The 27,793-nt window shown below is 36.4% G+C and overlaps 1 protein-coding gene across 2 annotated transcripts in view; it reads right to left on the minus strand.

Annotated features, from left to right (window-relative positions):
* Positions 1–27,793, minus strand: part of USO1 (USO1 vesicle transport factor) — a 91,400-nt gene that overhangs the window by 33,667 nt on the left and 29,940 nt on the right. For both annotated transcript variants that reach the window (XM_021702330.2, XM_021702329.1), the window contains exons 4-8: positions 23,450–23,526; positions 14,874–14,974; positions 14,417–14,519; positions 14,211–14,266; positions 8,533–8,653 (exon numbers count right to left, since the gene is read on the minus strand). In XM_021702330.2, the coding sequence (XP_021558005.1) occupies positions 8,533–8,653; positions 14,211–14,266; positions 14,417–14,519; positions 14,874–14,974; positions 23,450–23,526 (458 nt within the window). The remainder of the gene's footprint in view (positions 1–8,532; positions 8,654–14,210; positions 14,267–14,416; positions 14,520–14,873; positions 14,975–23,449; positions 23,527–27,793) is intronic.

The following is a 27,793-nucleotide window of genomic DNA, read 5'->3' on the forward strand; positions in this document are numbered from 1 at the left end:
CACCATCAGTTACAAGGAGCCATTAGAACTTAGCAATCCTAAAGACTAGCTAATTCTACCCTGCCTTAAAATTCTGTTTTCCTTGGTCACCTCTGAAAATATATACCTCGCTAATCACCTACGCACTTCCATTTTCTCATCTTAGAATGCTTAATCTCCTTTCAAACTCTTTCAAGATGCTACCCCAAACTCCCAAATATTGGTTAATAAAATCTACTATAGCCTCAGTCACTTCATTTTTTTTTAAGATTCATTTATTTTGGAGAGAGAAAGAGTGCACACAAGCAGGGGAAGGGGCAGAGGGAGAGGGAGAAGCAGACTCCCCACTGAGCAGGGAGCCTGATGCAGGGCTTGATCCCAGGACCCCAGGATCATGACCTGAGGCGAAGGCAGCTGCTTAACCAACTGAGCCATCCAGGTGCCCCGAAATGTTTTTTTCTTTAAAGAAGCTGCCTTCAGTGCCTGGGTGGCTCAGTCAGTTAAGCGTCTGCCTTCAGCTCAGGTCATGATCTCAGGACCTGGGATCAAGCCCCACATTGGGCTTCCTGCTCATCAGGGAGCCTGCGTCTCTGTCTCCCTCTGCTGCTCCCCCTGCTTGTGCTCTCTGTCAAATAAATAAATATATAATCTTCAAAAAAAAAAAAGAAGTTGCCTTACCTTGTAACATTCTAAAGTGCAGGCAGTTCATGCTCTCAATCCCATGTACCTGAGTCAGAATGTGGAATCTATGATCCTCCCAGCCCAGTGTACTTTCCAGAGACCATAGTTCCTCTGCCTTCTCACAAAATCGCCTGTTTCCTTGAGGATCAGGCCATCTGCCCATACCATCTCTTACCACTCCTAATTGCAGTTATGTAACAAAACTGTGGTCACTACTCCATTCACTGAAAGCATTGCTGGCATCTAGCTCAAAATCTTTCTCTACTTCCTGCTGTCCCTCTTGATTTCAGTGACAATCCATCTAATACCTGGACTTCTCAGTTCTTGGCCTCATCATCAGAGAGAATTCTTAGTCCATTACAAAAACCTCCCATCTTTTCCGCTCAAGTATTCTCAACATATCTGTTCTATGACTTCCCTGAGACTTTCAAACCATCAACAAGTCTTCTTTCTTCCTTTTTAGGAACCCCTCTGTCTTTACTTCCTTCCCTATCTAGCTTAGACTATATAGATCTTCATTTCTTCACTCTGGAGATAATAAACTAAGTTCTCTTGTCTTACTGTCTTTTCATAGTAACTTCCTGGAAAACACACAACCCTGTGAAAAATTAACTGCTTGTTTTTTTTTCTCTATCACACCTAGGCAGCAGAGTATGGGGAATGGGGGGACAGAATCACTTCATCAAGCTGTGTGCAGTACTGTAAAATCACAGTGAAAACCCTCAATGGGGCTTTTATCCCTGCCTGGAAATCTTCCTAATTACAACAGTCAACTAACTCTCCTATTCTCCAAAAGACTTTTTACCTTCTCCATAATTCTCAACTGTGTCCTCCTCTTTCACTCTTAGCATATGACTCTATTTTCAATTCAACTTCCTACCACCAAATCTGAAAAAGGACCTACATCTCCACCTGTGCCTTCCCCATTATGATGGAAGATGTGCTTCTTTTCCTATCTTAAAAGCCAACTCCTACCCCTATTCTGGATTCCATTCCTTCCTCCTTTTTTAGGTATTATGTATCACTGATTGATCATCCTCTCTCTCTCCTGTATCTCCCTCTTCTCAACTTGCTTATATTGGTTGCAGTCTCTCTTTTTAAAGAAAAGACCCTCATAGATTAAAGGAGAAAAATAATCTGATGATCTCCATAGATATAGAAAAAAATTCACTAAAATTCAAGATTCATTCATGATAAAAACTCTTAGCAAAAATCAAATTTAATGGTGAGACATCAGTATTCTTATTAAAGCCAGCAACATTCAACACTGTATTAAAGATTCTAATTAGTGCAATAAGACAAAAAAGAAAAGTGGTGTAAGAATTGAAAAGGAAGAAAAATGATTACTTTTTTTAATAAAGATTTTATTTATTTATTTGACAGAGAGAGAGACAGCGAGAGAGGGAACACAAGAAGGGGAGTGGGAGAGGGAGAAGCAGGCCTCCTGCTGAGCAGTGAGCCCGATGTGGGGCTCGATCCCAGGACCCTGGGATCATGACCCAAGCCAAAGGCAGACATCCAACGACTGAGCCACCCAGGCGCCCCAAAATGATTACTTTTATAAGCAGAAAATATGATTATCTACACAGAAAGCCCAATTAGAACTAATGGTTTAGGGTCGCCTGGGTAGCTCAGTCGGTTAAGCGACTGCCTTCGGCTCGGGTCATGATCTCAGGGTCCTGGGATCGAGCCCTGCATTGGGCTCCTTGCTCGGCGGGAAGCTTGCTTCTCCCTTTCCCACTCCCCCTGCTTGTGTCCCTCTCTCTGTCAAATAAATAAATAAAATCTTAAAAAAAAAAAAAAGAACTAATGGTTTAATAAGGTGGTTGGACACAAGATCAACATACAAAAATCAAGTAATGACCAGTTTGAGAATGTAAAAGAAAAAGATCCCATTCATATGGTAACAAAAATGGTAAGATGCCTAGGAATCAATCTAATAAAAAAGGTGTAACATCTTTTGCTCAAAATTATAAAACATGACTCAAAGATCTAAAAGAAGATCTGAATTAAGAGACAGACCTGGGTTCATGAATGGGAAAAGTCAATGCATGAAGATGACAATTCTCCTTAAATTAATCTGTAAACCCAATATATTTCCAAAAAAATTCCAATGGGGAGGGTTGGCTCATCGGTAGAGCATGTGACTCTTGATCTTGGGGTTGGTAAGGTTGAGATCCACACTGGGTTCAGAGGTTACTTAAAAAAAAATAATATATATATATACATATATATATACATACACACACTTATATTTAATATATAGAACTTAATTAGTGAACAAATTTCATTCAAATGGAAGAACAAAAGGAAAAGGCGTGTTAAGGCAATTGAGAAGAGGGCTTCAGAATTCATCCAGATGATCAAAATATATTTCTCAGTTATATTTGATCTTCATCCACAGTTCCTGAAAACCCTTCAGAGCCACAAAGGTGAAATGGGTATCTTGCTATTTATTAATGAAGGTGATTTTGGGACCCCACTCAAGGGTGGGCACGGGCTGCCAGTAGGACCAGCCATGTGACTATAGGGTTGGAACTTTCAGTGCCCCGAAGAACTCTCCCCCCCCCCGGGGGGGGGGGGGGGAACCTAGAGGTTGAATCAGCTAATGGCCAATGACTTAGTCAATCAAAATTTTTAATGAAGACTCCATAAACAACCAAGAGGACAGGTTTTTGCTCCTTTTCAGAGAGCCTCCACACTTGGGGAACCAGAATGCTTCCATGTGTCATTGAGCTGGGACCCAAGCTTTGCGAGGACAGGAGCTCCTTTGTTCAGGACCTCCCCCTATGTATCTCTTCATCCGGCTGTTGATTCAAATCCTTTAATAAACCGGTAAACGTGTTTCCCTGAATTCTGTGAGGTAGGTCAGAAGCATAGGTAACAGCCTGGGGCTTGTGACTGGCATCCTAAGGGGGAGGGTGGAGGGCAGTTTTGTAGGACTAAACCCTCAACCTATGGAATCTGATGCTATCTGTGGGTAGACAGTGTCAGAACTGAGTTGAATTCTCAAATACCCTGCTGGTATCTAATGCTGGAATTGGATCCGGGAAGTAGACAATATAAAAGATTTTTCCTATATTCTAATAGTAAGAGATATTATGAGGTTTAGTAATCAAGAAAGTGTGGTTTTAGTGCAGAGTGAGACAAATGTAACAGAACAGAGAACTCAGAAACAGCCCTTCACACATATGGATGTTTGATTACAAATCTTATACCATCATTCAAATGCAAAATCCATATTAATTAAATGTAAAAGACAACTGCAAAGCCTTTAGTAAAAGAAAATGATGAAAACACTCTTTACAACCTTGAGGTAGAGAGAAATTTTTAAAATAAGACACAAAAGCATAAACTCTTTTTAAAAAGCCAATATATGGGGGCACCTGGGTGGCTCAGTTGGTTAAGCATCTGACTTCGGCTTAGGTCATGATCTCAGGGTCCCGGGATCGAGCCCCACATCAGGCTCAATGCTCAGTGGGGAGTCTGCTTGTCCCTCTGCCCCTCCCCCTGCTTGTGCACGCTCTCTCTCAAATAAATCAGTAAATAAAATATTTTAAAAAAAGAAAATGCAATCTTTAAAAAAAGCCAATATATGTGATTATGTTAAAATTTTAAACTTTAATAGAAACACTATAAACAAACTAGAAGAAAATAATTTAAACATGAATAATTCACAAAGGATTAGTATCCAGAATACATACTCTCAGTAATCAACTGGAAAAGGAAGAACAATCTTACACTAAAATGGGCAAGCAGCTAATTCAGAGGGGTAAAAGACAAATCAACAAAATCAGGGCGTAAACTCCCATGAAAATATGCTTAATCTCATTAGTTTAGAAATGAAAAGTGAAAATCTCAATGAGATACCATCTCACACCCATCAAACTGGCAAGCAAAGACTGACAAGAATGTGAAGAAAAAGAAACTTAAAAACACTGTTGATAGATATACAAACTGATAAAACCACTTAAGAAAGCCATTTGGCAATATGTGGTAAAGATGAAAAAAGTGTAATTCTATTTGTAGGTATACAGTGTAGAGAAACTTCATATACAAGTAGACACATAAAGACCATTCGCAACAACAGTTTATATTAGCAAAAACAGATACAGCCTGTCAACTCAATAAAAAAAAAAAGATCATAAGGGCACCTGGGTGGCTTGAGCCTTCTGCCTTCAGCTTGGTTTGTGATCTTGGGGTCCTGGGATGGAGCCCAGTGTCAGGTTCCCTGCTCAGCAGGAATCTCCTCTCTCTCCCTCTGCCCCTCCCCCTTGCTTATGTGCACGCTCTTTCTCTCAAATAAATAAATAAAATCTTAAAAAAAATAGATCATAGAATATTCATACTACTGAATAAAACATAGCACTTAAGGGGAGCCTGGGTGGCTCAGTCGTTAAGCGTCTGCCTTCGGCTCAGGTCATGGTCCCGGGATCCTGGGATTGAGCCCCGCATTGGGCTCCCTGCTCAGTGGGAAGCCTGCTTCTCCCACTCTCACTCCCCCTGTTTGTGTTCCCTCTCTCACTGTGTCTCTCTCTGTCAAATAAATAAATAAAATCTTAAAAAAAAATATATATATATATACAGCACTTAAAATGAATAAACTAGAGGGCGCCTGGGTGGCTCAGTTGGTTAAGCGACTGCCTTCAGCTCAGGTCATGATCCAGGAGTCCCGGGATCGAGTTCCACATCGGGCTTCCTGCTCAGCGGGGGGTCTGCTTCTCCCTCTGATCCCCTTCCCTCTCGTGTTCTCTGTCCCTCTTTCTCTCTCTCAAATAAATGGATGAAATCTTTAAAAAAAAAAAAAAAAGAATAAACTAGAGTAATATGTACCAACATGGATAAATCTCAAAAACATAATGTTGGATAAAAAACAGCAGTTGTAAAGTTATATTCAGAAGGATGCTTTTTATCTAGTTTGAGAACATGCAAAATAATGCTATATATGGTTTATTAATATATGATGTGTGTGTGTGTGTGTGTGAGTGTGCAGAATCACACAAATACATGTTAAAAGTATAAAAACGGGCACTTGGGTAGCTCAGTCGGGTAAGTGCCCAACTCCTGATTTCAGCTTAGGCCATGATCTGAGGGTTGTGAGATTGAGCCTCACATTGGGCTCCACGCTCAGCGGGGAGTCTGCTTGGGATTTTCTCCCTCTCCCTCTGCCCCTCTCCCTACTCATGCAGCCTCTCTCTTTAAAATAAATAAAATCTTTTTTTTTTTAAAAAAAAAGATTTTATTTATTTATTTGAGAGAGAGAGAGAGAGCACAGAGGGAGAAGCAGGCTCCCCGCTGAGCAAGGAGCCCAAAGCGGGGCTCGATCCCAGGACTCTGAGATCATGACCTGAGCCGAAGGCAGATGCTTAACTGATTGAGCCGCCCAGGCGCCCCTAAAATAAATAAATCTTTTTAAAAAAGTATAAAAACACTCACTGAATGGGAAAACAAAATCAAAATACTGTAATCTTAGAGAAGGAAGGCAGAATAACAGTTCTACAAAGACTTTGTTATAGTTATAGTTTTATAGAGAATGAGTTATATACACAGGTCTTAACTCTGTGTTTTCTTTCTTAAAAATCTAAAACATGTATAGCAAAATGTAAACGTTTAATAGAATTGGCCAATTGGTGCACAAGGGTTTGTTACACTATTTCTTACTGTTTTCTGTATGTTTGAAAAATGTTTCATATGTCAACAAAAAATTTAAGAGGATAAAAAACATTCCCCGTCAACCTCCAGTTCCTATTTACCTTTCTCCCCCGACTTCTCCAAATTCGTTGCATGAGTTTTCTCTACTATTCTATTTTCCCATTTCTAACACGTTCCTCTCACTGCAGTATGGATTCTGAGGCAACCACTATACACAACTGCTCTCCCCAAGGTCATCAATGATGTCCATGTTCCCAAAGGTACACTTCTGCCCTATCTTATTTGACATCTCAGCAGCTTCTAACAATGCTACCCACTCCCCAGACCCTCCCACAGATGTTTTCCTCTTGCCTCTCGGCCCTCAGTCTCTTTTACCAATACTTGCTCCTCTCTACTATTCCTTAACTATTAGTATTGCTCAGGTTTTTGTTTTAGCACTTCCCTTCTCACTCATTACTCACCCTAATGGACTCATCTCATCTTTTATCTCATTTATCTAACTTTGTTTCATCTATCACCTATCTTCTAGACATGCAAATCTTTATCTCCAGGCTGGCCCTCCCCTCCAGATTAATATAGCCAAATGTCATCTATACTACTCAACTTGCTAATCTCACTTCAGTCAATGCAAATAAACTAATTTTCTCTTTCAATCCCAGGGCTAGGTTTTTGGATCAACCTCTCACTAAAAACAACTAAAAATGCCGAATTAAAAAAACAAAAAAGCCTCAGGAGCAATGAAGATTTGACAGTTTAGCAAGTTAACAATGATAGGAAAATGGGTATCTTAGTGAGGTAAAGAAGTATAAATACCTTTTGGCTGGGAGTATATTTCTCAATCTTAAAAAACCTAAAACTTTCATTTTGACAGACTCACATGGCAGAGGGAAAATAAATCAAAGCCAAGAGCACATACAAGGTGGGAAAGGAAGCTAACAGAAAACTCTCCACTAATAAGCTGGGACTTCAAAGGGCTATATCCTCAGCGTGAGAATAACCAAAAGTTAAGTAGTCCTCATAGATCTTACAGTCTGGGTTTGAATTGCCTGAGTGGTCTAGGGAATCTCAAGCCTTAAACCTGGATTAAGTTGATCCCAGATAAACTGCACTGCCAGGACTTGGCAGAAACGACTATGTTTTCTCTAAAAGAAATTACCTCCATCCTAGGCTTCAAATTCCTATGAATAATTCTGTTAAGTACAACACAACACTTAATCAAAGATAATCATGCACAAAGAAAACATTGAGCAATGCATAAGAACCAATGGAGCAAAAGTTCCAGATCCACAAAGACTTAAAATATTGGGATTATCAGACACAGACTATGAAATAATTGTTTCTTGTGTTTGAAGAAATAAATAGTAAGTTGAAAATATCCGCAGATATTTTGTATTGTACTCAGCCACAAAAAAGAATGAAATCTTCCCATTTGCAATGACATAGATGGAGCTAGAGAGTATTATGCTAAACAAAATAAGTCAGTCAGAGAAAGACAAATATTGTATGATCTCACTCATATGTGGAATTTAAGAAACAACACAGATGAGCATGGGGAAAAAAAAAAGACAGAGGCAAACCAGAGACTCTTAACTACAGAGAATAAACTGATGATTACCAAAAGGAAGGTAGGTGGGCAGATGGGTCAAATAGGTGATGGGATTAAGGAGCGCACTTGTCATGATGAGCACTGGGTGATGTATGGAAGTGTTGAATCACTACATTGTACACCTGAAACTAATATTACACTATATATTAAGCAATGGGAATTTAAATAAAAATTTAAAATAATAATAAATAAGTAAATGTAGGTGAAGAAAGAATTGTTGAAATAGATAAGAGGTCAGAAATAATAAAACGGAATAAAGCCTGGAAACACCAAAAGATGGAAAACACAGAAGAGAAAGTACGATAAAGTGAGAGTCAAATCAGATGACAGAGAATTGATTCTGAGTTTAGAAATAAGACAGGAGAAAATGTAGCAGATCAGTGTTTGAAGAGAGATGGCTGAGATTTTCTAGAAATATGAAACACCCCAACTTAGATTCCAGAAGCCTAACAAATATCAAATAGGATAAATAAAAAGAAATCCATACTCCACAAACCATAATGAAAGAATATAAAGTACGAATCCTCATTTCTCCCTCTAATCGCATTCCCTAAAAGTTAACAATTTAGTGAGCACAAAAGGAATCTCTTTAAATCAATTTCCTCATACTATACCTCCATCACTGTTCCCCTCCTCTGTAATAATGTCCAGTAGTCTCTCAAAAGCATTTTCAAAAGCAACAATTTTCTGGATTGCTCCATTGCTTCTTGTTAGTGCCTGCAGTAGTAACACACCCTTACGGAGGAAAAAAAAGATAACGTTTAGTAGAGAACAACTTTTACAAGACATTTAAAAACCACAGAATTTTAGAAGTGCAGGTATTTCACAAGTTTGACTCTTTCACTTTATAGGTGGGGAAAAAAACGACAGATAAGGTGAACAATATGCCTCCCTAAGATTATAGACCTCAAAGGGACAGAGCCTAGACTAGAATCCATGTCTACCAACTCCTAATTCCATTCTCTTTAAACTGCACAATATAAATGTACAATAATTCTTACATATTCATCAAGCATTACTTCGCTTTAATTGTGCTTACGAGAGCTAGGAATAATTTTATGTCTTAGGGATGCTTTTTTTTTTTAAGATTTTATTTATTTATTTGAGAGAGAGAGCGAGAGCACAAGCAGGCAGAGAGGCAGGCAGAGGGAGAGGGAGAAGCAGGCTCCCTGTGACATGGGGCTGGATCCCAGGACCCCGGGATCATGACCTGAGCCGAAGGCAGACACTTAAAACGAATGAACCACCCAGGCGCACCTCAGGGATGCTTCTGTATGTGCTTCACAATAGCAATGGTATGAAATTGTGAATTCAATAATATAAATCTTCAAACATCATCACATTCTAGCAGAGAAAGTTTATATTTTCCTGTAATTATCTGGCCCCTAAATTCCCGAGACTTGATTCTAAGTCAATAGAAAAAAGATGCATAAAACAACTAACAGTAGTCTTTGCTTCTGATTCTTAGTTTTTCTCAGCTCCTTTAAGCTGGATTTAGCTTATATATTCTGCAACCTCTTCATTATCATTCAAGAAAAACTCAGTTTCCCATTTCTGTTTATTTCACCATTAAATAACAAGTATTTTGTAACAATACCATTTTCTGTTTCTTTGAAATAGCATTTTTTATGAAAAATGTTTTGTTTTGTTTTGTTTTTAGGAAAAAAGCAGGTATTACTTAAGAGAAAGAAGAACAGCAAAGGTGTAGTTCAAAAGTCCTAAAAAGGCAAATTACCTTATTGAGTAGATAAGTATTCACATAAGACCAAAAAAAAAAAAAAAAAGCCCATGGCTTTACTAGACTTGTTCTACTCATTTTTCTGACTGTCAAGTCTCAACAGTGAGATAAGAGAAAGGCAAAAGTAGTTATTTCTAGGTGTCAAATTCTCCCACTTAATGCTGCCAACTTGGGTTTAACTGCTACCAAAGGGGGGAAGGAATACAGCAGAAAGAACATTAAGGCTCTGAGTTAAATAAAGTGGGTTTTAAAAACAGTTGTCCTATGTACTAGTTGTGCAACCTTAAGCAAATTACATAAATTCTAAGTCTTAGTATGCCCATATGTAAAACAAGGATAATATCTTTGTTACAGGATTTTTATTAGAAGTAAAGCAGATAAAATAACTTCTGTGGAAGCTACCAGGTTTATATGTATATAGTACTTATATTTTAAGTTCTCTTTTTTTTTCTTTCCCCCAGCTTTACTGAGATATGGACATAGAACATTGTGTGAGTTTAAGGCGTACAACCTGTTGATTTGAAACACTTACATACTATAAAATGATTACCACTGTAGTGTTAGTTAACACCTTCATCACATCACAAAATTACCATTTCTTTCTTGTGGTAAGAACATTTAAGATCTACTCAATTAGCAACTTTCCAGTATATAAAACAGTATTATTAGCTTAATATTATTATCACCATAGTATACAATAAATCTCTAGAGCTTATTCATCTTATAACTAGCAGTTTGTACCCTTGACCAGTATCTGTCCATTTCTCCCACACTCCAGCCCCTAGTAACCACCACTTACTCTGTTTCTGACTTTCTATCTTATTCTTTTTTTATTAGCATTTTTTTATTATGTTAATCACCATACATTACATCATAAGTTTTTGATGCAGTGTTCCATGATTCATTGTTTGTTCTCAACACATGTTCATTTATTTTTCCTGACTATAAAGAGATACATTGTTCTAATCAAACATAACCACTAAAATGCTATTAAGAACAAAAGTATACTCATCAGTCATTTAAAGTAAGTGGATACCAAGTCCTTACTTTAAAAACTGATAATTAAAGGCATTTATTCATTTATTCTGCTTTTCATGTATGAACTATATTTCAGGGTAACAAATTGGACTACTCGATGAAGTTCTTTGCAGAAGCTATAAGATTGTAACTTAATACATGTGAAATAATGACAGAATTACAGAAATCATCACTTCGCAATTCTTAACAAAATAACTGATTAAAGCAATGATCATTAATGGATGATCAGATGTAACTGATGAATCTGATGTAAGGTTGATAGAGAATTTACAACGGAGAGATCCAAATCAAATCCACTGATCACTAAAAGTGAGACAGCCAGATATTACATGTTTCCTCATGTGTTGCAAAATTAAGTTCACTGTATCATTTAGGAAATACCCTAGCAAAAAGGTGAACCAAAACCTAATCAAGCCCTTTAGATAAGTTAACAGATATAACAATCAAATGTAATAAGAGAACCCTGTTTGGACCCCAATATGAAAAAAACAACTGTAAAAGATATCTTTGAGACAAATGGAAAACCTGAATATGGAATGGTTATCTTATTGAAACTGAGGGCTAAGACATCATTAACTAGGTTAACTTGTTAAATGTGATAATGGCATTACAGTTATATCAGGATATATATAGTATGTATACTAAAAGTATGTAATGGTGAAATTATATGGATTGTTTCAATGTTTTTAAATATTCCAGTCAAAAATAAAGGACAGTGGTGAGAGGAGAGGTAGATGAAACAAGTATAACAAAATTTTGAAAACTGATGGGTTTAAGGGACAGGTTTGTGTGTTTGTGTGTGTTTACATTTCTCATAATAAAAAATTAAAGAATGGAACCTATCTATCTAAATCTATCACTTAGGAGTGAGCAGGTAGTTCAGTTTTTCAACCTTTCCTGCTAATTTTTAAGCACTAAGTAACATAAATAAATAGGAGAGTGTCAGTGCACCTATGGTAAAGGACCAACTAATTCTCTAATCCAGATCAAAATTAATGTTTCAAATATAAAACAAACTGGGGCTAAAAATCTTTACCGATATGCACCCAGGGAAGCTAGTCAATGTTGACAACTACTAAACTATTATTGAGTACAATTAGAAAGTTGATTAAAAAGAAAAAAAGAAAAGAATTTTTAAAGAAGAATAAAAAAAGAAAAGACACAAGAGGAGGAAAAGGGTAGTATATTGTTCCAGGTAATCACAGAATGCCAATAAGAACTACCAGAGGTGCCATTTAGTTGCCTCTGGTTGCTGGTGTCAACTGAGGTGTACCATGGTGTGTTATATAATGTTATGATAGTAATTAGCCACAAAAAATTCAAATGAATAGGTTTACTAAACCCAAAGAAAGGATGGCTGTAAAACATAAAAACCAAGAATCCAGATGTTAAAAAATATATATAACTTAATCCCTAATCATAAAATTAATGAAAAGCAACATAAATAGAGAATCATTTTATCGGTCTCAAATAAAAATTGAGAAAAAGGTGGGGCGCCTGGGTGGCTTAGTCGGTCAAGCATCTGACTTTCTATCTCATCTCAGGTCTTGATCTCAGGGTCATGAGTTCAAGCCCTGCACTGGGCTCCATGCTGGGCTTGAAGCCTACTTAAAAAAACAAAAAACAAAAAAACCCAAAAAACAAAAATCGAGGAAAAGGTTAAGAGCAGGAAAAAAGAGTAGGGGTTAAAGGAAATGGTATATTTAAGAACCAAGCTAATACAGTTTTACACACACACAAATTCTATCTGAAAATGAAAATAATGGTAATGATACTAATAGCAATCCATGAAGAGGGAATTTCCTTATTAAATGATTTATATGGGGCGCCTGGGTGGCTCAGTTGGTTAAATGATTTATATGGTGGAGCACCTGGCTGGCTCAGTCAATGGAGCATGTGACTCTTGATCTCAGGGTTGTAAGTTCAAGACCCATGTTGGGTGTGTAGAGATTACTTAAAATTAAAATTAAAAAAAAAAAAAAGTAAATAAATAAATAATAAAATAGAATGGAATGGAAAATTTTTTAAATAAAAGGTTTGTATGGCATTATCTTATTTATACTTAGGGCCAAGAGAAGAACAGAACAACAACATCAAGTTTAAGATATATAGTAATATTTTAGTAAAGGAAAGATGCTCAAAATTCCTAAGTAGCTGGGTACCCATCTAAATAAGACAATTCTTAAAAGAATAACAGAGATTTAAAAATGTCCCTCTCATCAGTTACATTACCCTATTATTTAACCCCTTATAATACTGCATTGACATATATACTATAAAATGTTAAATACAAAGTTAAAAAACTGTATGTGAACTAAAGGTCAAGAGCACTTTACTTGTGTCTCTGCTCTGCCACTAACCAGCTGTGAAGCTAAGAGCAATCCAAATGGTATTTACTAGCAGTAAGGATGAGAAAGGCACAGGCCAGTTACCATATATACAAAAATGAATAGACATCACTAACAACAAATCACTTGGTTTTTGTAAGTCTTGGGCTTCTCAGTGTTAATATGGAGAATGGATTAACTTGATATGCTCTCCTGGCTCTAGAATTTAATTTTAAAAGGATTTTTCCAATTGTTGTCTAAAGTATTATGTCTAGGGGTGATGGCTGGCTCAATTGGTGGAGCATAAGACTCTTGATCTCAGGGTTGTGAGTTCGAGCCCCACACTGGGTGTGAAGATTACTTAAAAATAAAATCTTTAAAAGCATTAAAAAAAAAAAGTACCACAGTCTTGACCAAGTTATAGATAACAACCAGAAAAATGTTCAAACAACAAAAAAATACATCAATACAAAATATTCAAACTTATATGCAAATAATAAAATAAATCAGAATGGAAAATAACTCCAAAGCAAATCATGCTCTATAGTTAAATGCAGATTACAAGGAAAATCCTTTGAAATGCATATTCAGTCAAATGAGGGTGAAGATTCCAAATGCAATGCTTTAAGTTTACACAGTTCAATGTCTGGGGATATTTCCTTTACTTTTTCTGAAGGCAGAATTTAGTGTCAATATAGCCTTTCAAAAGAAGATGAAAGAAATTCTAAACTTGTGGAAAGGCATAAATTTGAATATGAAAATCATCTGTCTACACCAAAATACTGGATAGGCAGGAAACAAAGAAATAATGTGGTCTTGTATATAACTTAAAAAGGTCTAAAACAGGGGCGCCTGGGTGGCTCAGTCGTTAAGCATCTGCCTTCGGCTCAGGTCATGATCCCAGGGTCCTGGGATCAAGCCCCACATCGGGCTCCCCGCTCAGGCAGGAAGCCTGCTTCTCCCTCTCCAATTCCCCCTGCTTGTGTTCCTGCTCTTACTATCTCTCTCTCTCTCAAATAAATAAATAAAATCTTTAAAAAAAAAAAAAGTCTAAAATATTGGCCAATACCTCCAATTTCCAAATCTAACTTCTTATGACACTGAATAAGGATCAACAAAGATTTCATTTGCAAAGAGAGGGGGAAAAAAAGTTGCACATTCTTAGACTTCTTCTTCGAATTTAACTTACATCATTACGTATAACTTCCCTGGAATCTGCTAGTAAGTCCATCAATCTTGAAACACCTAGAACATATAATCGTGTGAAAAATAGTGGCAGATCAAAAATACAAATAGTGATTTAAATTATGCAATTTATTAACACATCATTTCAGTCCCCCTCTTTAGGAATGATCCTCACTTTTAAATCAAAATTATTTAAGATGAGTCACTTACCCATGGGACTGACTAAAATAATTTGCTGCACCTGAGGTCCTAGTTGTTTTAAAAGAGAAGTAAGAAGCTTCACACCAGGCCAGCGGACATGGAAATCAAACTCCTGCAACATAAGTATTTAAAATATTTAACATCTGTAATTTACGTTTTTAAGAAAAACATTTTTTTCAATAGTGGTATTAAAAACTACAAACACAGTTTAGCAAACTTTAAAAAAGTAATTTAAGAAATAAAAAGAAAATAGTTAACATAAATTGATTAAACTTGGTAAGGTAAAAATGGAAATAAGCAGACAATACTTTAACAAATTACAGAGTCCTTAAAACATGCATGTGAATCTCTTGCAATGATACTACAAATTTCACGACCTTAAAAAGGTATGTATATGTTGCTTCCTCAATAACACCCAAAAAAAAAAAAAGCTTATTAAGATGACAAAAATAGCAAGATTATTTACCTCCAATAAAGATAACAGGAGAGTGACATTTTCCTGCTGCTTAATGAAAATTTCTGTAAACTGGCTTCCCAAATCCCCACTCTGTCTTGTGGAATTTTCTTCTGTAATATTCAAAGATAAAATACTTCAGTATGATGCTACGTTATTTTAAAGTATCCTTTTTGTTGAGGGAGCTAAGCAGAAATGGTAATTTTCTTAGAACAGTATGGCTGGTAGTGATAGCACAATTATGCTGAAAAGATTATCCTTAAAATAACTTTCAATATCATTTAAATAAATAGTTATTCTTAAATGTTTAAATATGATAGTCAAAGAAAAGACATCTAAATTTCCACATCTTTTCAAAGACATTTTTAGGTTAAACTTCTAATTAGGGTACAAGGGAGCTTAAAAATTTTGCTCTTCAAAATACAATGTTAGGAAAATCACAGACTAGAAGAAAATATTTGTGAAATAAACACTGCAAAGGACTTGTATCTAGAATATATAAGGAATTCTTACAACTCAAGTATAAAAAAAAAAAAGAACAGTAAAAATGAACAAAAGATTTGAATAAATACTTCATCAAAGAAGAAAGTTATATGGATGACCCCCCCCAAAAAACGCATGAAAAGTTGTTCAATATTATTATTCATTACAAAATTACAAATGAAAACTACCATGAGATACTATTTCACACCTATTAGAATGGCTAAAATTTTAAAAGACTGACCATATCAGGAATTGGAGAGGATGTGGAGGGCCTGGAACTCTCATATACTCTCATACACATTCCAGTGGGCATGTAAAATGGTACAACTACTTTGAAAAAAGTTTGGCAATTTCTTATAAAGCTAAAGATATACCTATTATATCCCTTAGCCATTCTGCTCCTAGGTATTTACTGAAGAGAAATGAAAACATATGTCCACACAAAGACTTGTTTGTATATGAATGTTTACAAAAGCTTTACATGAAACAGCTAAAAACTAGAAACAACCCCAAATGCCCACCAAGGGGGGAATGAACTAACAAACTGTTGTATACTCATACAATAGAATACTACTCAACAATTTTAAAAAATGAACTACTGATATAAACAGATGAAAATCAAAATAATTATGTTGTGGGAAAGAAGCCAGACCAAAAGAAAAAAAAAAAACCCAAGAAGAAAGTATATACTGTATGATCTCATTTATAAAAAATTCTAGAAAAATGCAAAGTAATCCACAGTGATAAAAGCAGATGGGTGACTAAATGGGGGCTAGGAGGAGGGACGAATTACAAACAAGCACAAGGGAACTTTTGGATATGTTCATTATTTTGGTGGTGGTGGTGACAGTTTCATGGCTTATACATATGTCATAACTCATCATATTGTACATTTATTTATGTGTAATCATTATATTTCAATTATACTTCAAGAAAACTGTTGTGGGGCGCCTGGGTGGCTCAGTGGGTTAAGCATCTAACTTTTTTTTAAAGATTTTTTATTTATTTGACAGAGAGAGGCACAGTGAGAGAGGAAACACAAGCAGGGGGAGTGGGAGAGGGAGAAGCAGGCTTCCCGCAGAGCAGGGAGCCCAATGCGGGGCTCGATCCCAGGACCCTGGGATCATGACCTGAGCCGAAGGCAGATGCTTAACGACTGAGCCACCCAGGCGCCCCTAAGCGTCTAACTCTTCATTTCAGCTCAGGTCATGATCTTGGGGCTGTGGGATGGAGCCCTGCCTTGGGCTTGGAATTTTCTGCCTCTCCCTCTGCAAACCCCTTGCACTCTCTCACACGCATGTGCGCTCTTGCTCTCAAATAAAATAAAATAAAATAAAATCTTTAAAAAAAGGAAGAAGAAGAAAGCTGCTGTGAGGGAGAAGAAATCCAAATCTGGTTCTTCTCTGAGTGGTGTGAATATGCTGGAGAATAAAAACTGTAGGGGCAAGACAGTAATATATGTGAGTGCAGCAGGCTGGGTGTGAGACGACAGGAAGGCTGGAGAGTATATGCCCTGCCTAGGGGAAGCAGCAACTGACTGCCAAGTGTGAATGCAGGCCCAGCTATCGTCAGTCCGCAGATTTTTTAAAAACAGAAATCTAAAATCCAAAATCTCATGTGAAAGTTCCCAATTTGTAATACCAGCAACTTATTTAAATTACTTTAAATATTAAGTGGGTCAAACAACCTTGCTTATAAGACAGACAATGCCCTTGGGCCAAAAGATTGTGACCTCTGGAGACAAGCTCAGAGTAAGTCACTGACATTTGCAAGAATATTATTAAAACTAATCGAGGGGCGCCTGGGTGGCTCAGTCGTTGGGCGTCTGCCTTCGGCTCAGGTCATGATCCCAGGGTCCTGGGATTGAGCCCCGCATCAGGCTCCCTGCTCCGTGGGGAGCCTGCTTCTCCCTCTCCCACTCCCCCTGCTTGTGTTCCCTCTTTCGCTGTGTCTCTCTCTGTCAAATAAATAAATAAAATCTTAAAAAAAAAAAAAACTAATCTAAAAAGGAAGGGAAAAAAACATATACAGACTTAATGAATTCTTCCTATGAAATTTATTTTAAAATGCTGAAAAGTTTTTATGTGGATAAATGCAAATAACCAAGCTATGGGTTTAAGCCTTGGTTAGTATTTCTCAAAATGCAGGACAGTGTGGCATGTTAGTAAGTATCTGATGAAAGCAAGCACCTTTGCCAAAATGTATTTGGATTAAACAAAGTTGAATAGGTTTCTTTACTGCAGAATTCTCAGCACTTAATGTACTAACATAAATTTTGTGATGCTTCAGAGGGGAATATAGAATGTTATGTTTATTTAACTATGGGACCTTTTAATACAGAGGACTCTGGGACTTTTGTGCTATACTTTAAAGGAATGCAGGTTTAACCCAAGAGAGTTTAATTCAATGTCTGCATTGAGCACAAGCTAATAACTTGGCAAGAATAAGAGTTAATACATATGATTTGTTCCATAGTTATACTGTATAAAATACTGTAGCTTAACAGTATATAATTAAGATCTATGTTTTGAATTGAACTAGTAAAATATGATCCTGTTCCAAGGATCTACGGTTCCTTCTGTTTTAATATTACTGATTTAAAAAACAGTGTTAGTGAGATAAACTCCACCTCCTTTAAGTTATAGTCATAACAGCACTTCTCAACTTTATTGTAGAGTCTTGCAAAAAATTAGCTATGCAATTAAAGTAACATACAAACTATTTTCATATAGCAGTAAATTAAGCTATTTACAGTAGTTTATATATAAGTAGTTTACATAAGCCAACTACTACACTAATTATATCTAAAAGCTATAAACCAAAATTAAACTCATGAGAAATCACATTTTATATGTAAGCCAAGGTATGAGACAAGTAAACCATCCTCTCTTATCCAATATACTTATTTTAAAACTTCTAGAACTAAGTCTATTTTTTTACATTGTATAGATATTATATACTATATGTTATACTTATATAGCCTGTAAAAGTAAATGACTCTTTAGTGTAAGATAAATGAAAATGTAAGAATTAAATGGTCCTTTGTTACTGTAGTGAAAATAAGTCTAAGACAGTTATATCAAATTAAAGATTGCTTTTTAAAAGTCCTTATTATATACCTCTGAAAACATTTTAGGCCTATTTATATGACTGGCTTTTAACAAAATATGTATATATATTTTTATTCTTCAAATGTTTATTTACAGTTTTAATTTCCCCAGAGGCATAAACAATATTCAAAAACATTTCTGGGGGGCACCTGGGTGGCTCAGTCGGGCAAGACTGACTCTTGATTTTGCTTCAGGTTATAATCTCAGGGTTCTGAGACTGACCCTGGTGTTGGGCTCCAAGGTGAGTTTTGTGCTGGGCCTGGAGCTGCTTAAAATTCTCTCTCCCCTTTTGCCTCTCCCCCAACTCCTCTACTCACACATGCACTCTCACGTGCTCTCTTTCTCTCTCAAAAAAACCCGAAAAAAAACCCCACACATACAAAAAATATTTCTGGACCTTCTCTTCGGAATTCCATTCCATATCAAGGTCATAACCTGTATTACAGAGGACAAAACTGCTCTATAGAAAGAGATATTCTAGTAAAAGTAGTCCTAACTCATAGTGAATGAATATCAAGTTATCTTTTACACTGTGCTCAATTAAACAAGCACACCTGTGTTTTTTAATGTTTGTCTAAATCTTCTATAAACTAGTTATGTAAATCACAAGATTTACTAAAGATAATCTACTCAGAAAAATAGCCACAATTTATTAAATCAGAAATCTATTTAGGGGCGCCTGGGTGGCTCAGTCGTTAAGCGTCTGCCTTCGGCTCAGGTCATGATCCCAGGGTCATGGGATCGAGCCCCACATCGGGCTCCCTGCTCAGCGGGAAGCCTGCTTCTCCCTCTCCCACTCCTCCTGCTTGTGTTTCCTCTCTCGCTGTCTCTCTGTCAGATAAATAAATAAAATTAAAAAAAAAAAACTTATAAAAAAGAAATCTATTTAAAAAACCAGAATTTAAATAAAAACTTCAAACCAAACCAAACCAAACCAAACAAACAAAAAGAAATCTATGGGATATTTAGAAAAAAGTATATTAAAAAATACTATTGGGGCACCTGGGTGCCATCATCCGTTAAGCATCCAACTTTTGGTTTCAGCTCAGGTTATGATCTTAGGGTTGTGAGATCGAGCCCTGCATCAGGCTCTGCACTCAGCATAGAGTCTGCTTGAGATTCTCTCTCCCTCTCCCTCTGCCCCTACTGCTCATGTTCTTTCTCTCTAAAATAAATAAATAAATCTTTTTTTTTTTTAAATACTGTTATCCTACTTACTAGCTGATATTATGTAAGTTACATGATCTCTGGGCTTCTATTTTCTCACCATTAATTAATTAATTAACTAACTTTTCTCATCTTTAGAAAAGAGAAAAATACCACCTACCTCACAGGATGCTATGAGGCTCAAATAGGACAATGGACATGAAAGCACTGTAAATTTTAAAGCTCTATACAAAAATGAAGAAACAATAATAGAAACAACTATGACTAATCTCTATTACCCAGAAAGGAAACCAGCTTATTTTCACAGAATAAAGGCATCATGTTTTGGTATTTTCTGCTTTCAAACAAGGGGTTCAAATATCACAATGGTAAGGCTATACACTTTAATAAGTTAGTTAGCTTTTTGTTAAGTATAGTTAATTTTGTTATGCACCATTTTAAACCTACTTTAGATAAAACTATTCCCATCCTCATTTTTAAAAAGTTAAGGATCTTAGGAACAATGGCAAAACAAAATAAAGCTTGGTTACTTTAATTATGAGGAACAGAAATATTAATGTTAAAAATTAATGGAACTTGAAACAGACCACGAGAAAAAGGAAAGACAATGAATTGGTGAGTTCTATGAATTAATATAAAAAAAAGTCACTAGACATTATTATGCATGCATTATTTTAAAGGGACAATATCAACATGTAAGTATTCTCTAAACTGGAACACTGTCCAGTTCTTGCTGAGTACATGTAAAATTTTATGTATACATACTCAAATATTTTTATTTTATATAAACTGCCTCAAAAGTTTTCTCCAAGAAGTACACAAAAAGTAATTTAAATAGACTGTCCTGACAGAGAAAAAGCTTTCTTTTTTTTTTAAAGATTTTATTTATTTATTTGACAGAGAGAGACACAGCGAGAGAGGGAACACAAGCAGGGGGAGCGGGAGAGGGAGAAGCAGGCCTCCCGTGGAGCAGGGAGCCCGATGTAGGGCTCGATCCCAGGACCCTGGGATCATGACCTGAGCCGAAGGCAGATGCTTAACGACTGAGCCACCCAGGCGCCCCAAGAAAACAGTTTCTATGTAGTAGTATTCACAATAAAATAAATAAGAGCTTAAAAATGTCAAATAAGCAATATAATCTTTTGGAAGAAAAGACTCATTCATTTTATTCAAAATCTGAGATAGCCTAAGAGAGATACAGCAAGCACACACAATATATTCAGGATTATGAGACAGATTTATCATTAAATTAAAGGATTGTAAATCTCCCCAAGGTAAAGAACTCTAAGATGGAGTTCATAATATCAGCTAAGAATTACTTTTTGATGAAGCAATAGAGGAAAAGTATCAATAATAGAACTGAAGGGCGTATTTCTCAATATCTAAATTTTTTTAAATTGGTCCTTCAGGATAAGTAAATTTTCAGAACAAAGTTTAAGTTCCTATTTTAATCTTCCCTAGAAAAAGTGATTCTACTACTGTTTCCCCAAAGAACTGTTTAACTTATTTTATCCAAAGAATCCTTTTTGGATGAATTAAAAATACAGAGCCCAAACACATAGAGACAAAAAATTGGACTCTAAACATGATTATATTATAAATTTATAATGAAGTAAAACCAGCTAACTAAAAATATTGCTGCTACATGATTTTTTCTTTTGACCAGTTCACTTTATTTTTTTAAAATTTTTTATTGTTATGTTAATCACCATACATTACATCATTAGTTTTAGATGTAGTGTTCCATGATTCATTGTTTGTGCATAACACCCAGTGCTCCATGCAGAATGTGCCCTCTTTAATACCCATCACCAGGCGATTTTTTAAAACACAAAAATTATCTGCTACAGACTAGAAAAAGAGCTAAATTTCTAATCTAAAACTAAAAAAAAAAAAAAAAAGAAAGAAAGAAAGAAAGAAAATGTCTTTTATTGTAATGTGTTCTAACAAGTGTGTTACACCTAATTTTCTCATCTGAGAAATAACTAGGAAGGTAAGTGTCTTTTTCTTCAGAGTGTGTTCTTGTGTGCATTGTATTTAAGTGTTTGTCCAGTGACTGACAGCCTCTTATTCCACGGGTACCAAATCATGTTTACTAAAGATTTTTTCAGGGCACATGGGTGGCTCAGTCAGTTAAGCATCTGCCTTCAGCTCAGGTCATGATCCCAGGGTCCTGGGATCAAGCTCCACGTCGGGCGTCCTGCTCAGCGGGGAGTCTGCTTCTCCTCCTCTCTCTGCCCCTCCTCCCCACTTGTGCTCTCTCTCTCAAATGAATAAATAAAATCTTAAAAAAATTTTTTTCCTCAACCCTGAGAAATTAATAAAGTTAAGTTGTTAGCTAGATACCACAGAGAAATAAAAATTTAAGAAAAAGGATATTTAAGTACAAGAAATTGTGACCATTTGACCCGACCCATTTCAAATGTTCCTATTACTGGTATTCTATGAAGTTAATATCTATATATATTTCTGCTCTATTTTTATCATAATAAAATATATACACACTTATAATTATCTACATTTCTTTATAATTTGTCTACTTACAATTTCAAAAGAGCTTATAATCTAAATTAAACTTCTAAAATGCACAAAAATGCCCACCTTTCTGGTTGTCTAGAATAATGAAACATCCACTATGTCCTTCAATAGCCAACCTGATGTGAAGAATGCATTCTTCAACAGCACTGTCAAATGTTACTCAGTGAATACGTTTTTACAATATATAGAAAGAAATGTATATAGACTTCTAGCTAAGTATTTCACATACCAACAATAAAATAAAGTAAGATGACAGACTACCTTATTTTAAATATGCAAGTAATGTGAAACAAAAATAGGAAAAAAAAAGATGTACCAAAGAAGTGTGTGAGTTTTGAACTGATTTGTATCATTTCACACCAGACTAATGTAAAGAAACTTTCTAAATTTAATACGTTGTTGCCCTTTATAAATTAACAAAAGTCCTATGTTAAAAGTTGAAGTATTTATTAGGAAAAACCCCTCTAATTTCATATTGGTCACCGGATAATAACATATAAATAAAAGTTCATTTTTTAATAGCCAAAAATGATTTATTTAATCTGAAATTACTAATATTCATACTGCCTAACTAAAACCAAATACAAAAAGAGGACAAAAGATTTTATAGGGGTGCCTGGGTGGCTCAGTTAAGCATCTGCCTTCAGCTCAGGTCATAATCCCAGAGTCCTGGGATCGAGTCCCACATCGGGCTCCCGGCTTGGCAGGGAGTCTGCTTCTCCTTCTCCCTCTGCCCCTCTGCCTGCTCATGCTCTCTCTGTTGCTCTCTCGCTCAAATAAAATAAATAAATAAGTAAATTATATTTATATATATGTATTTTTTTAAATAAAAAAGGGGTGCTTCAGTGGTTCAGTCGACTAAGTGTCTTTTTTTTTTTTCCAAGTAGGCTCAACGCCCAGCATGGAGCCTCATGCAGGGCTTGAACTCATGACCCTGAGATCAAGACCTGAGTTGAGATCAAGAGTTGGATGCTTAACCGACTGAGCCACCTAGGTGCTCTGTAAGCATCCAACTCTTAAAAAAAAAAAGAAAGTATTTTATAAAAAAGAAGACTCTAATTCCATCTCTAAATAACATACAAAGCAATCATTTTAAATATATTTTTCTGGGACTAAGCCTGTCTTTCCTTACTGGTTAAAAAAGAAAAAACCCTTATAAATAAATTCATAAAATAAATACAACTTTAAAACCAGCAAAATTGGTACAACTCCACGATATATAGCATATGCTATTTTATGTATAGAAACACAATAAAAGAAAAAAAAGAAAACATAATAAAAGAAACTTACCTACTTCTTCTTCTTCATCATTAGATATTATATTGTATAGTGTGTCCAAAGCATAACCTATTATTTCAGAATCCGAACTGGAAAAAAGAAATTATTACACTTACACACTGCTGAAGTGTAAACTGTTATGACCATTTTTAGACAGTTATTTAGCAAGACAGTATAAAACATTAATCTAAAATCTACACTAAGAAAATATCAGAGTACAAACTTAAAGAACGTATAAAGGTTACTTATAATAGTGGAAGATTAGAAGCAACCTAAATGTATAATACTAAAAAAAAGTATAGCAGCAATGAAAAACAGTGTTTTTAAAGAATGTTTAATGACATAGTAATTAAAACACCCTTGATATAATGCCAGCAGAAAAAATTAAATATAAAAATTAATGTATAGAATGGCCCCATTTAGCAAAAAATACATATACATTCCTGTGTGTGTGTGTGTGCATATATATATATATATTTTTTTTTTTTAAAAAAAACAACTTGTAAATAAATTTGTAAAGTAAATTCAACTTTAAAACCAGCAAAATTGGGGCGCCTGGGTGGCTCAGTCATTAAGCGTCTGCCTTCGGCTCGGGTCATGATCCCAGGGTCCTGGGATCTAGCCCTGCATCGGGCTCCCTGCTCAGCGGGAAGCCTGCTTCTCCCTCTCCCACTCCCCCTGCTTGTGTTCCCTCTCTCACTGTCTCTCTCTCTATCAAATAAATAAAATCTTAAAAAAAAATAAAAATTAAAAAAAAATAAAACCAGCAAAATTGGTATAACTCAGGTAATTTTATGGGTATGTGTTTATGTTTATATACATGTTTTGTGAGATATGTATTTAACAGTGTTATCCCTGGTTGGACTACTAGAATTTGTTTCCCTGATCTATACTTTATTTTCTAAAAACAAACAAACACACAAACAAAACAAAAAACTTATGGTAAAAATACTATTTATAAAATCAGGGAGTATGAGATTGTAGTTGTTCACAGAAAAATTTTGTTTTGTTTTTTTTAAAGATTTATTTATTTGAGAGAGAGAGCACAGTGGGGAGTAGGGGCAGAGGGAGAAGCAGGCTCTCTGCCAAGCAGGGAGCCCAATGCATGACTTGATCCCAGGACCCTAGGATCATGACCTGAGCTGAAGGCAGACGTTTAACCGACTGAGCCACCCAGGCATCCCTAGATATTCCTGAGATAAAGGTTAAGAAACAGATTTTTAAAAACATTTACTGCACATTTACTATGTGCCAAGCACCATGCTTGGAAATAGGGTGTACTATTAGCTAATGAATGTGTGAAATCATAATTGTATCATGTTAGGGGCTGCTTGGTGTTTTATTGTGCCTCTTAAGACAACAAAGCTAAGCTTCTATGAGCCCTCTTGTGTTTCAGTCCCTTTCTTGTGCTAAATTAAATTCCCTTTCCATTTGCCTCTGATACTTATTGCTTTCTGTTTTCAAAGTGTTTGGAGTTATTTTTTTTTAACTTCATGGAGTGCAAAGAAAGGTCTGTATTCTGCAGCCATCTCCTTCCACGTCTCATCTTCATTACTGTTTTTTTGTTTGTTTGCTTTGTTGTTGTTGTTGTTTTAAGTAAACTCTATGCCCAACCTTGAGCTTGGGGAACTCATGACCCTGGAGATCAAGAGTCACATGCTCTATGGGATGAGCCAGCCAGGCGCCCCTCTTCATTACTGTTTTATGCTTCTCCTGGCTTTCCAACTAACACTCCCAGAATTCTTCCACTGCATCTCCTTCATCCTTGGCTGCATCAGAAAGCTTCCTTTCTTGACATGGCTTGAAACTCTCCATCTGTCCATCCATGGGTCTGCTTCTTTTATAGTCATATTGAGGAGAGACTGCTCATTTTCTTAAGTCCTACACTTAGAGCCTGGAAATTGTCTAATTGCTCACTGTTTCCAAACCATGACACCTAGATAGTAATTTTAAAAATTGAGATACAGGGGTGCCTGGGTAGCTCAGTCATCAAGCATCTGCCTTCGGCTCAGGTCATGATCCCAGGGTCCTGGGATCGAGCCCTGTATCGGGCTCCCTGCTCCACGGGAAGCCTGCTTCTCCCTCTCCCACTCCCCCTGTTTGTGTTCCCTCTCTTGCTGTTATCTCTGTCAAATAAATAAATAAAATCTAAAAAAATAAAATAAAATAAATAAATAAAAATTGAGATATAATTTGTATACCATAAAGTTCACCCTTTTAAAGTATACATTTCAGTGGATTTAGTATATTCACAGAGTTGTGAAACCATCAGCACTATCTAAATCCAGAACATTTTCTTTTTGCTTTTTTTTTAAAGCTTTTATTTTTTTATTATTTTTTAAAGATTTTATTTATTTGTCAGAGAGAAAGAGAGAGAGAGCACAAGCAGGGAGAGCTGCAGGCAGAGGGAGAAGCAGGCTCCCCACGGAGCAGGGAGCCTGATGCAGGGCTCCATCCCAGGATCCTGGGATCATGACATGAGCCAAAGGCAGACACTTAACTCACTGAGCCACCCAGGCATCCCTAAAACTTTTATTTTTAAGCAATCTCTACACCCAGCACGGGGCTTGAACTCACAACCCCGAGATCAAGAGTTGCATGCTCCACGGAATGAGCCAGTCAGGTGCCCCAAAACCCAGAACATTTTCATCACATCAAAAGAAATCCCCGTATCCATTAGCCATCATTCCCTATACCCTCCTCCCCCCCAGTGCCTGGCAACCACTAATCTACTTTCTGTGTCTATAGATTTTTGGGGGTTTTTTTTGAGGGGGACGGGTGGAGGGAGAGAGAGAAGGAAGAGAATCTTAAGCAGGCTCTATGCCCAGCACGAGCCCAACTCGGGGGACTTGATCTCACAATTCTGAGATCACGACCTGAGCCAAAATCAAGAGTCAGCCACTGAGCCGCCTGGTGTCTATAGGTTTGACTATTTGGGACATTTGATATAAATGGAAACATGTAATATGTGGCTTTTGTGTCTAGCTTCTTTCACTTAGAACAATATTTCAAGGTTCATCCCTGTTGTAACACATATTAGTATTTCATTCCTTTTTATGGCTCAATAGTCCATTGTAGGGGATATACCTCCTTTTGTTACCCATTTGTCAGTTGATGGACATTGGGGCTATTTTCATTGTATTGGCTGTTATGAACAATGCTGCTATGAATTTTCACGTACTAGTTTTTGTGTGAACATGTTTTATACATAAGAATGCAACCGTCAGGTCATGTGGTAACTCCATGTTTAACTTTTTGAGGAATTGCCAAAGTTCCACAGAGGGTGCACCATTTTATATTCCCACCAGCAGTGTTTGAAGGTCCAGTTTCTCCTCAGCAATATTTGTTATTGTCCCCTTTTTCTTTTCCTTAACAGCCATCCTAGTGAGCGCAGCTTGGTGTCTCATTTTGGTTTTGATTAGTGTTTCCTTATTGGCTATTTATTTTGAGCATCTTTTCATCTGTTTATTGACCATTTGTATACTTTTTTTGTTGAAATTTGTATTCAAATCCTTTGCCTGTTTTTTTTTTTTTAAGATTTTATTTATTTATTTGAGAGAGAAAGAGAGAGACAGAGAGATAGCTAGAGAGAGCACGAGCAGGGAGGAAAGGGAGAGGCAGGCTCCCCGACACGGAGCCCAATCCCAGGACCCAAGGATCATGACCCGAGCCAAAGGCAGACGCTAAGCCAACTGAGCCACCCAGGCGCCCCATCTGCCGGTTTCTAATTGGGTTACTTATCTTTTTGTTGTTGAATTATATATGTATTCTAGATATAAGTCCCTTATCAAACATATGATTTGCATATACTTTCTGCCATCCTATGGGTTGTCTTTTAACTTCCTTGATAGGGTCCTTTGAAGCATGAAAGTTTTTAATTTTGACAAAGTCCAGTTTATCTTGTTTTGTCTTTCCTTGCTTATGCTTTTAGTGTCATATTTAAGTAACCATTGTCTAAGCCAAGGTTTTGACAATTTATGCCTATGTTTCTTCTAAGGGTTTTATAGCTTTAGCTCTTACATTTAGGTCTTTGATCCCCCTTTTTTTTTTAAAGATTTTATTTATTTATTTGACAGAAAGAGACACAGTGAGAGAGGGAACACAGCAGGGGGGAAAAGGGCAGAGGGAGAAGCAGACTCGCTGCTGAGCAGACAGCCCGATGCGGGGCTCGATCATCACCTGAGCTGAAGGCAGACGCTTACCGACTAAGCCACCCAGGCGCTCCTCTTTGATCCCTTTTGAGATAATTTTTGTGTATGGTATAAACTGAATACTTAGTTGTCTCAGAACCATTTGTTGAAGAAATTGTTCTCCACTGAATGGTCTTTCCATCCTTGCCAAAAATCAGTTCAAATG

Source organism: Neomonachus schauinslandi, chromosome 2 (assembly GCF_002201575.2).
Source record: "Neomonachus schauinslandi chromosome 2, ASM220157v2, whole genome shotgun sequence".
NCBI classification, from domain to species: Eukaryota; Metazoa; Chordata; class Mammalia; order Carnivora; family Phocidae; genus Neomonachus; species Neomonachus schauinslandi.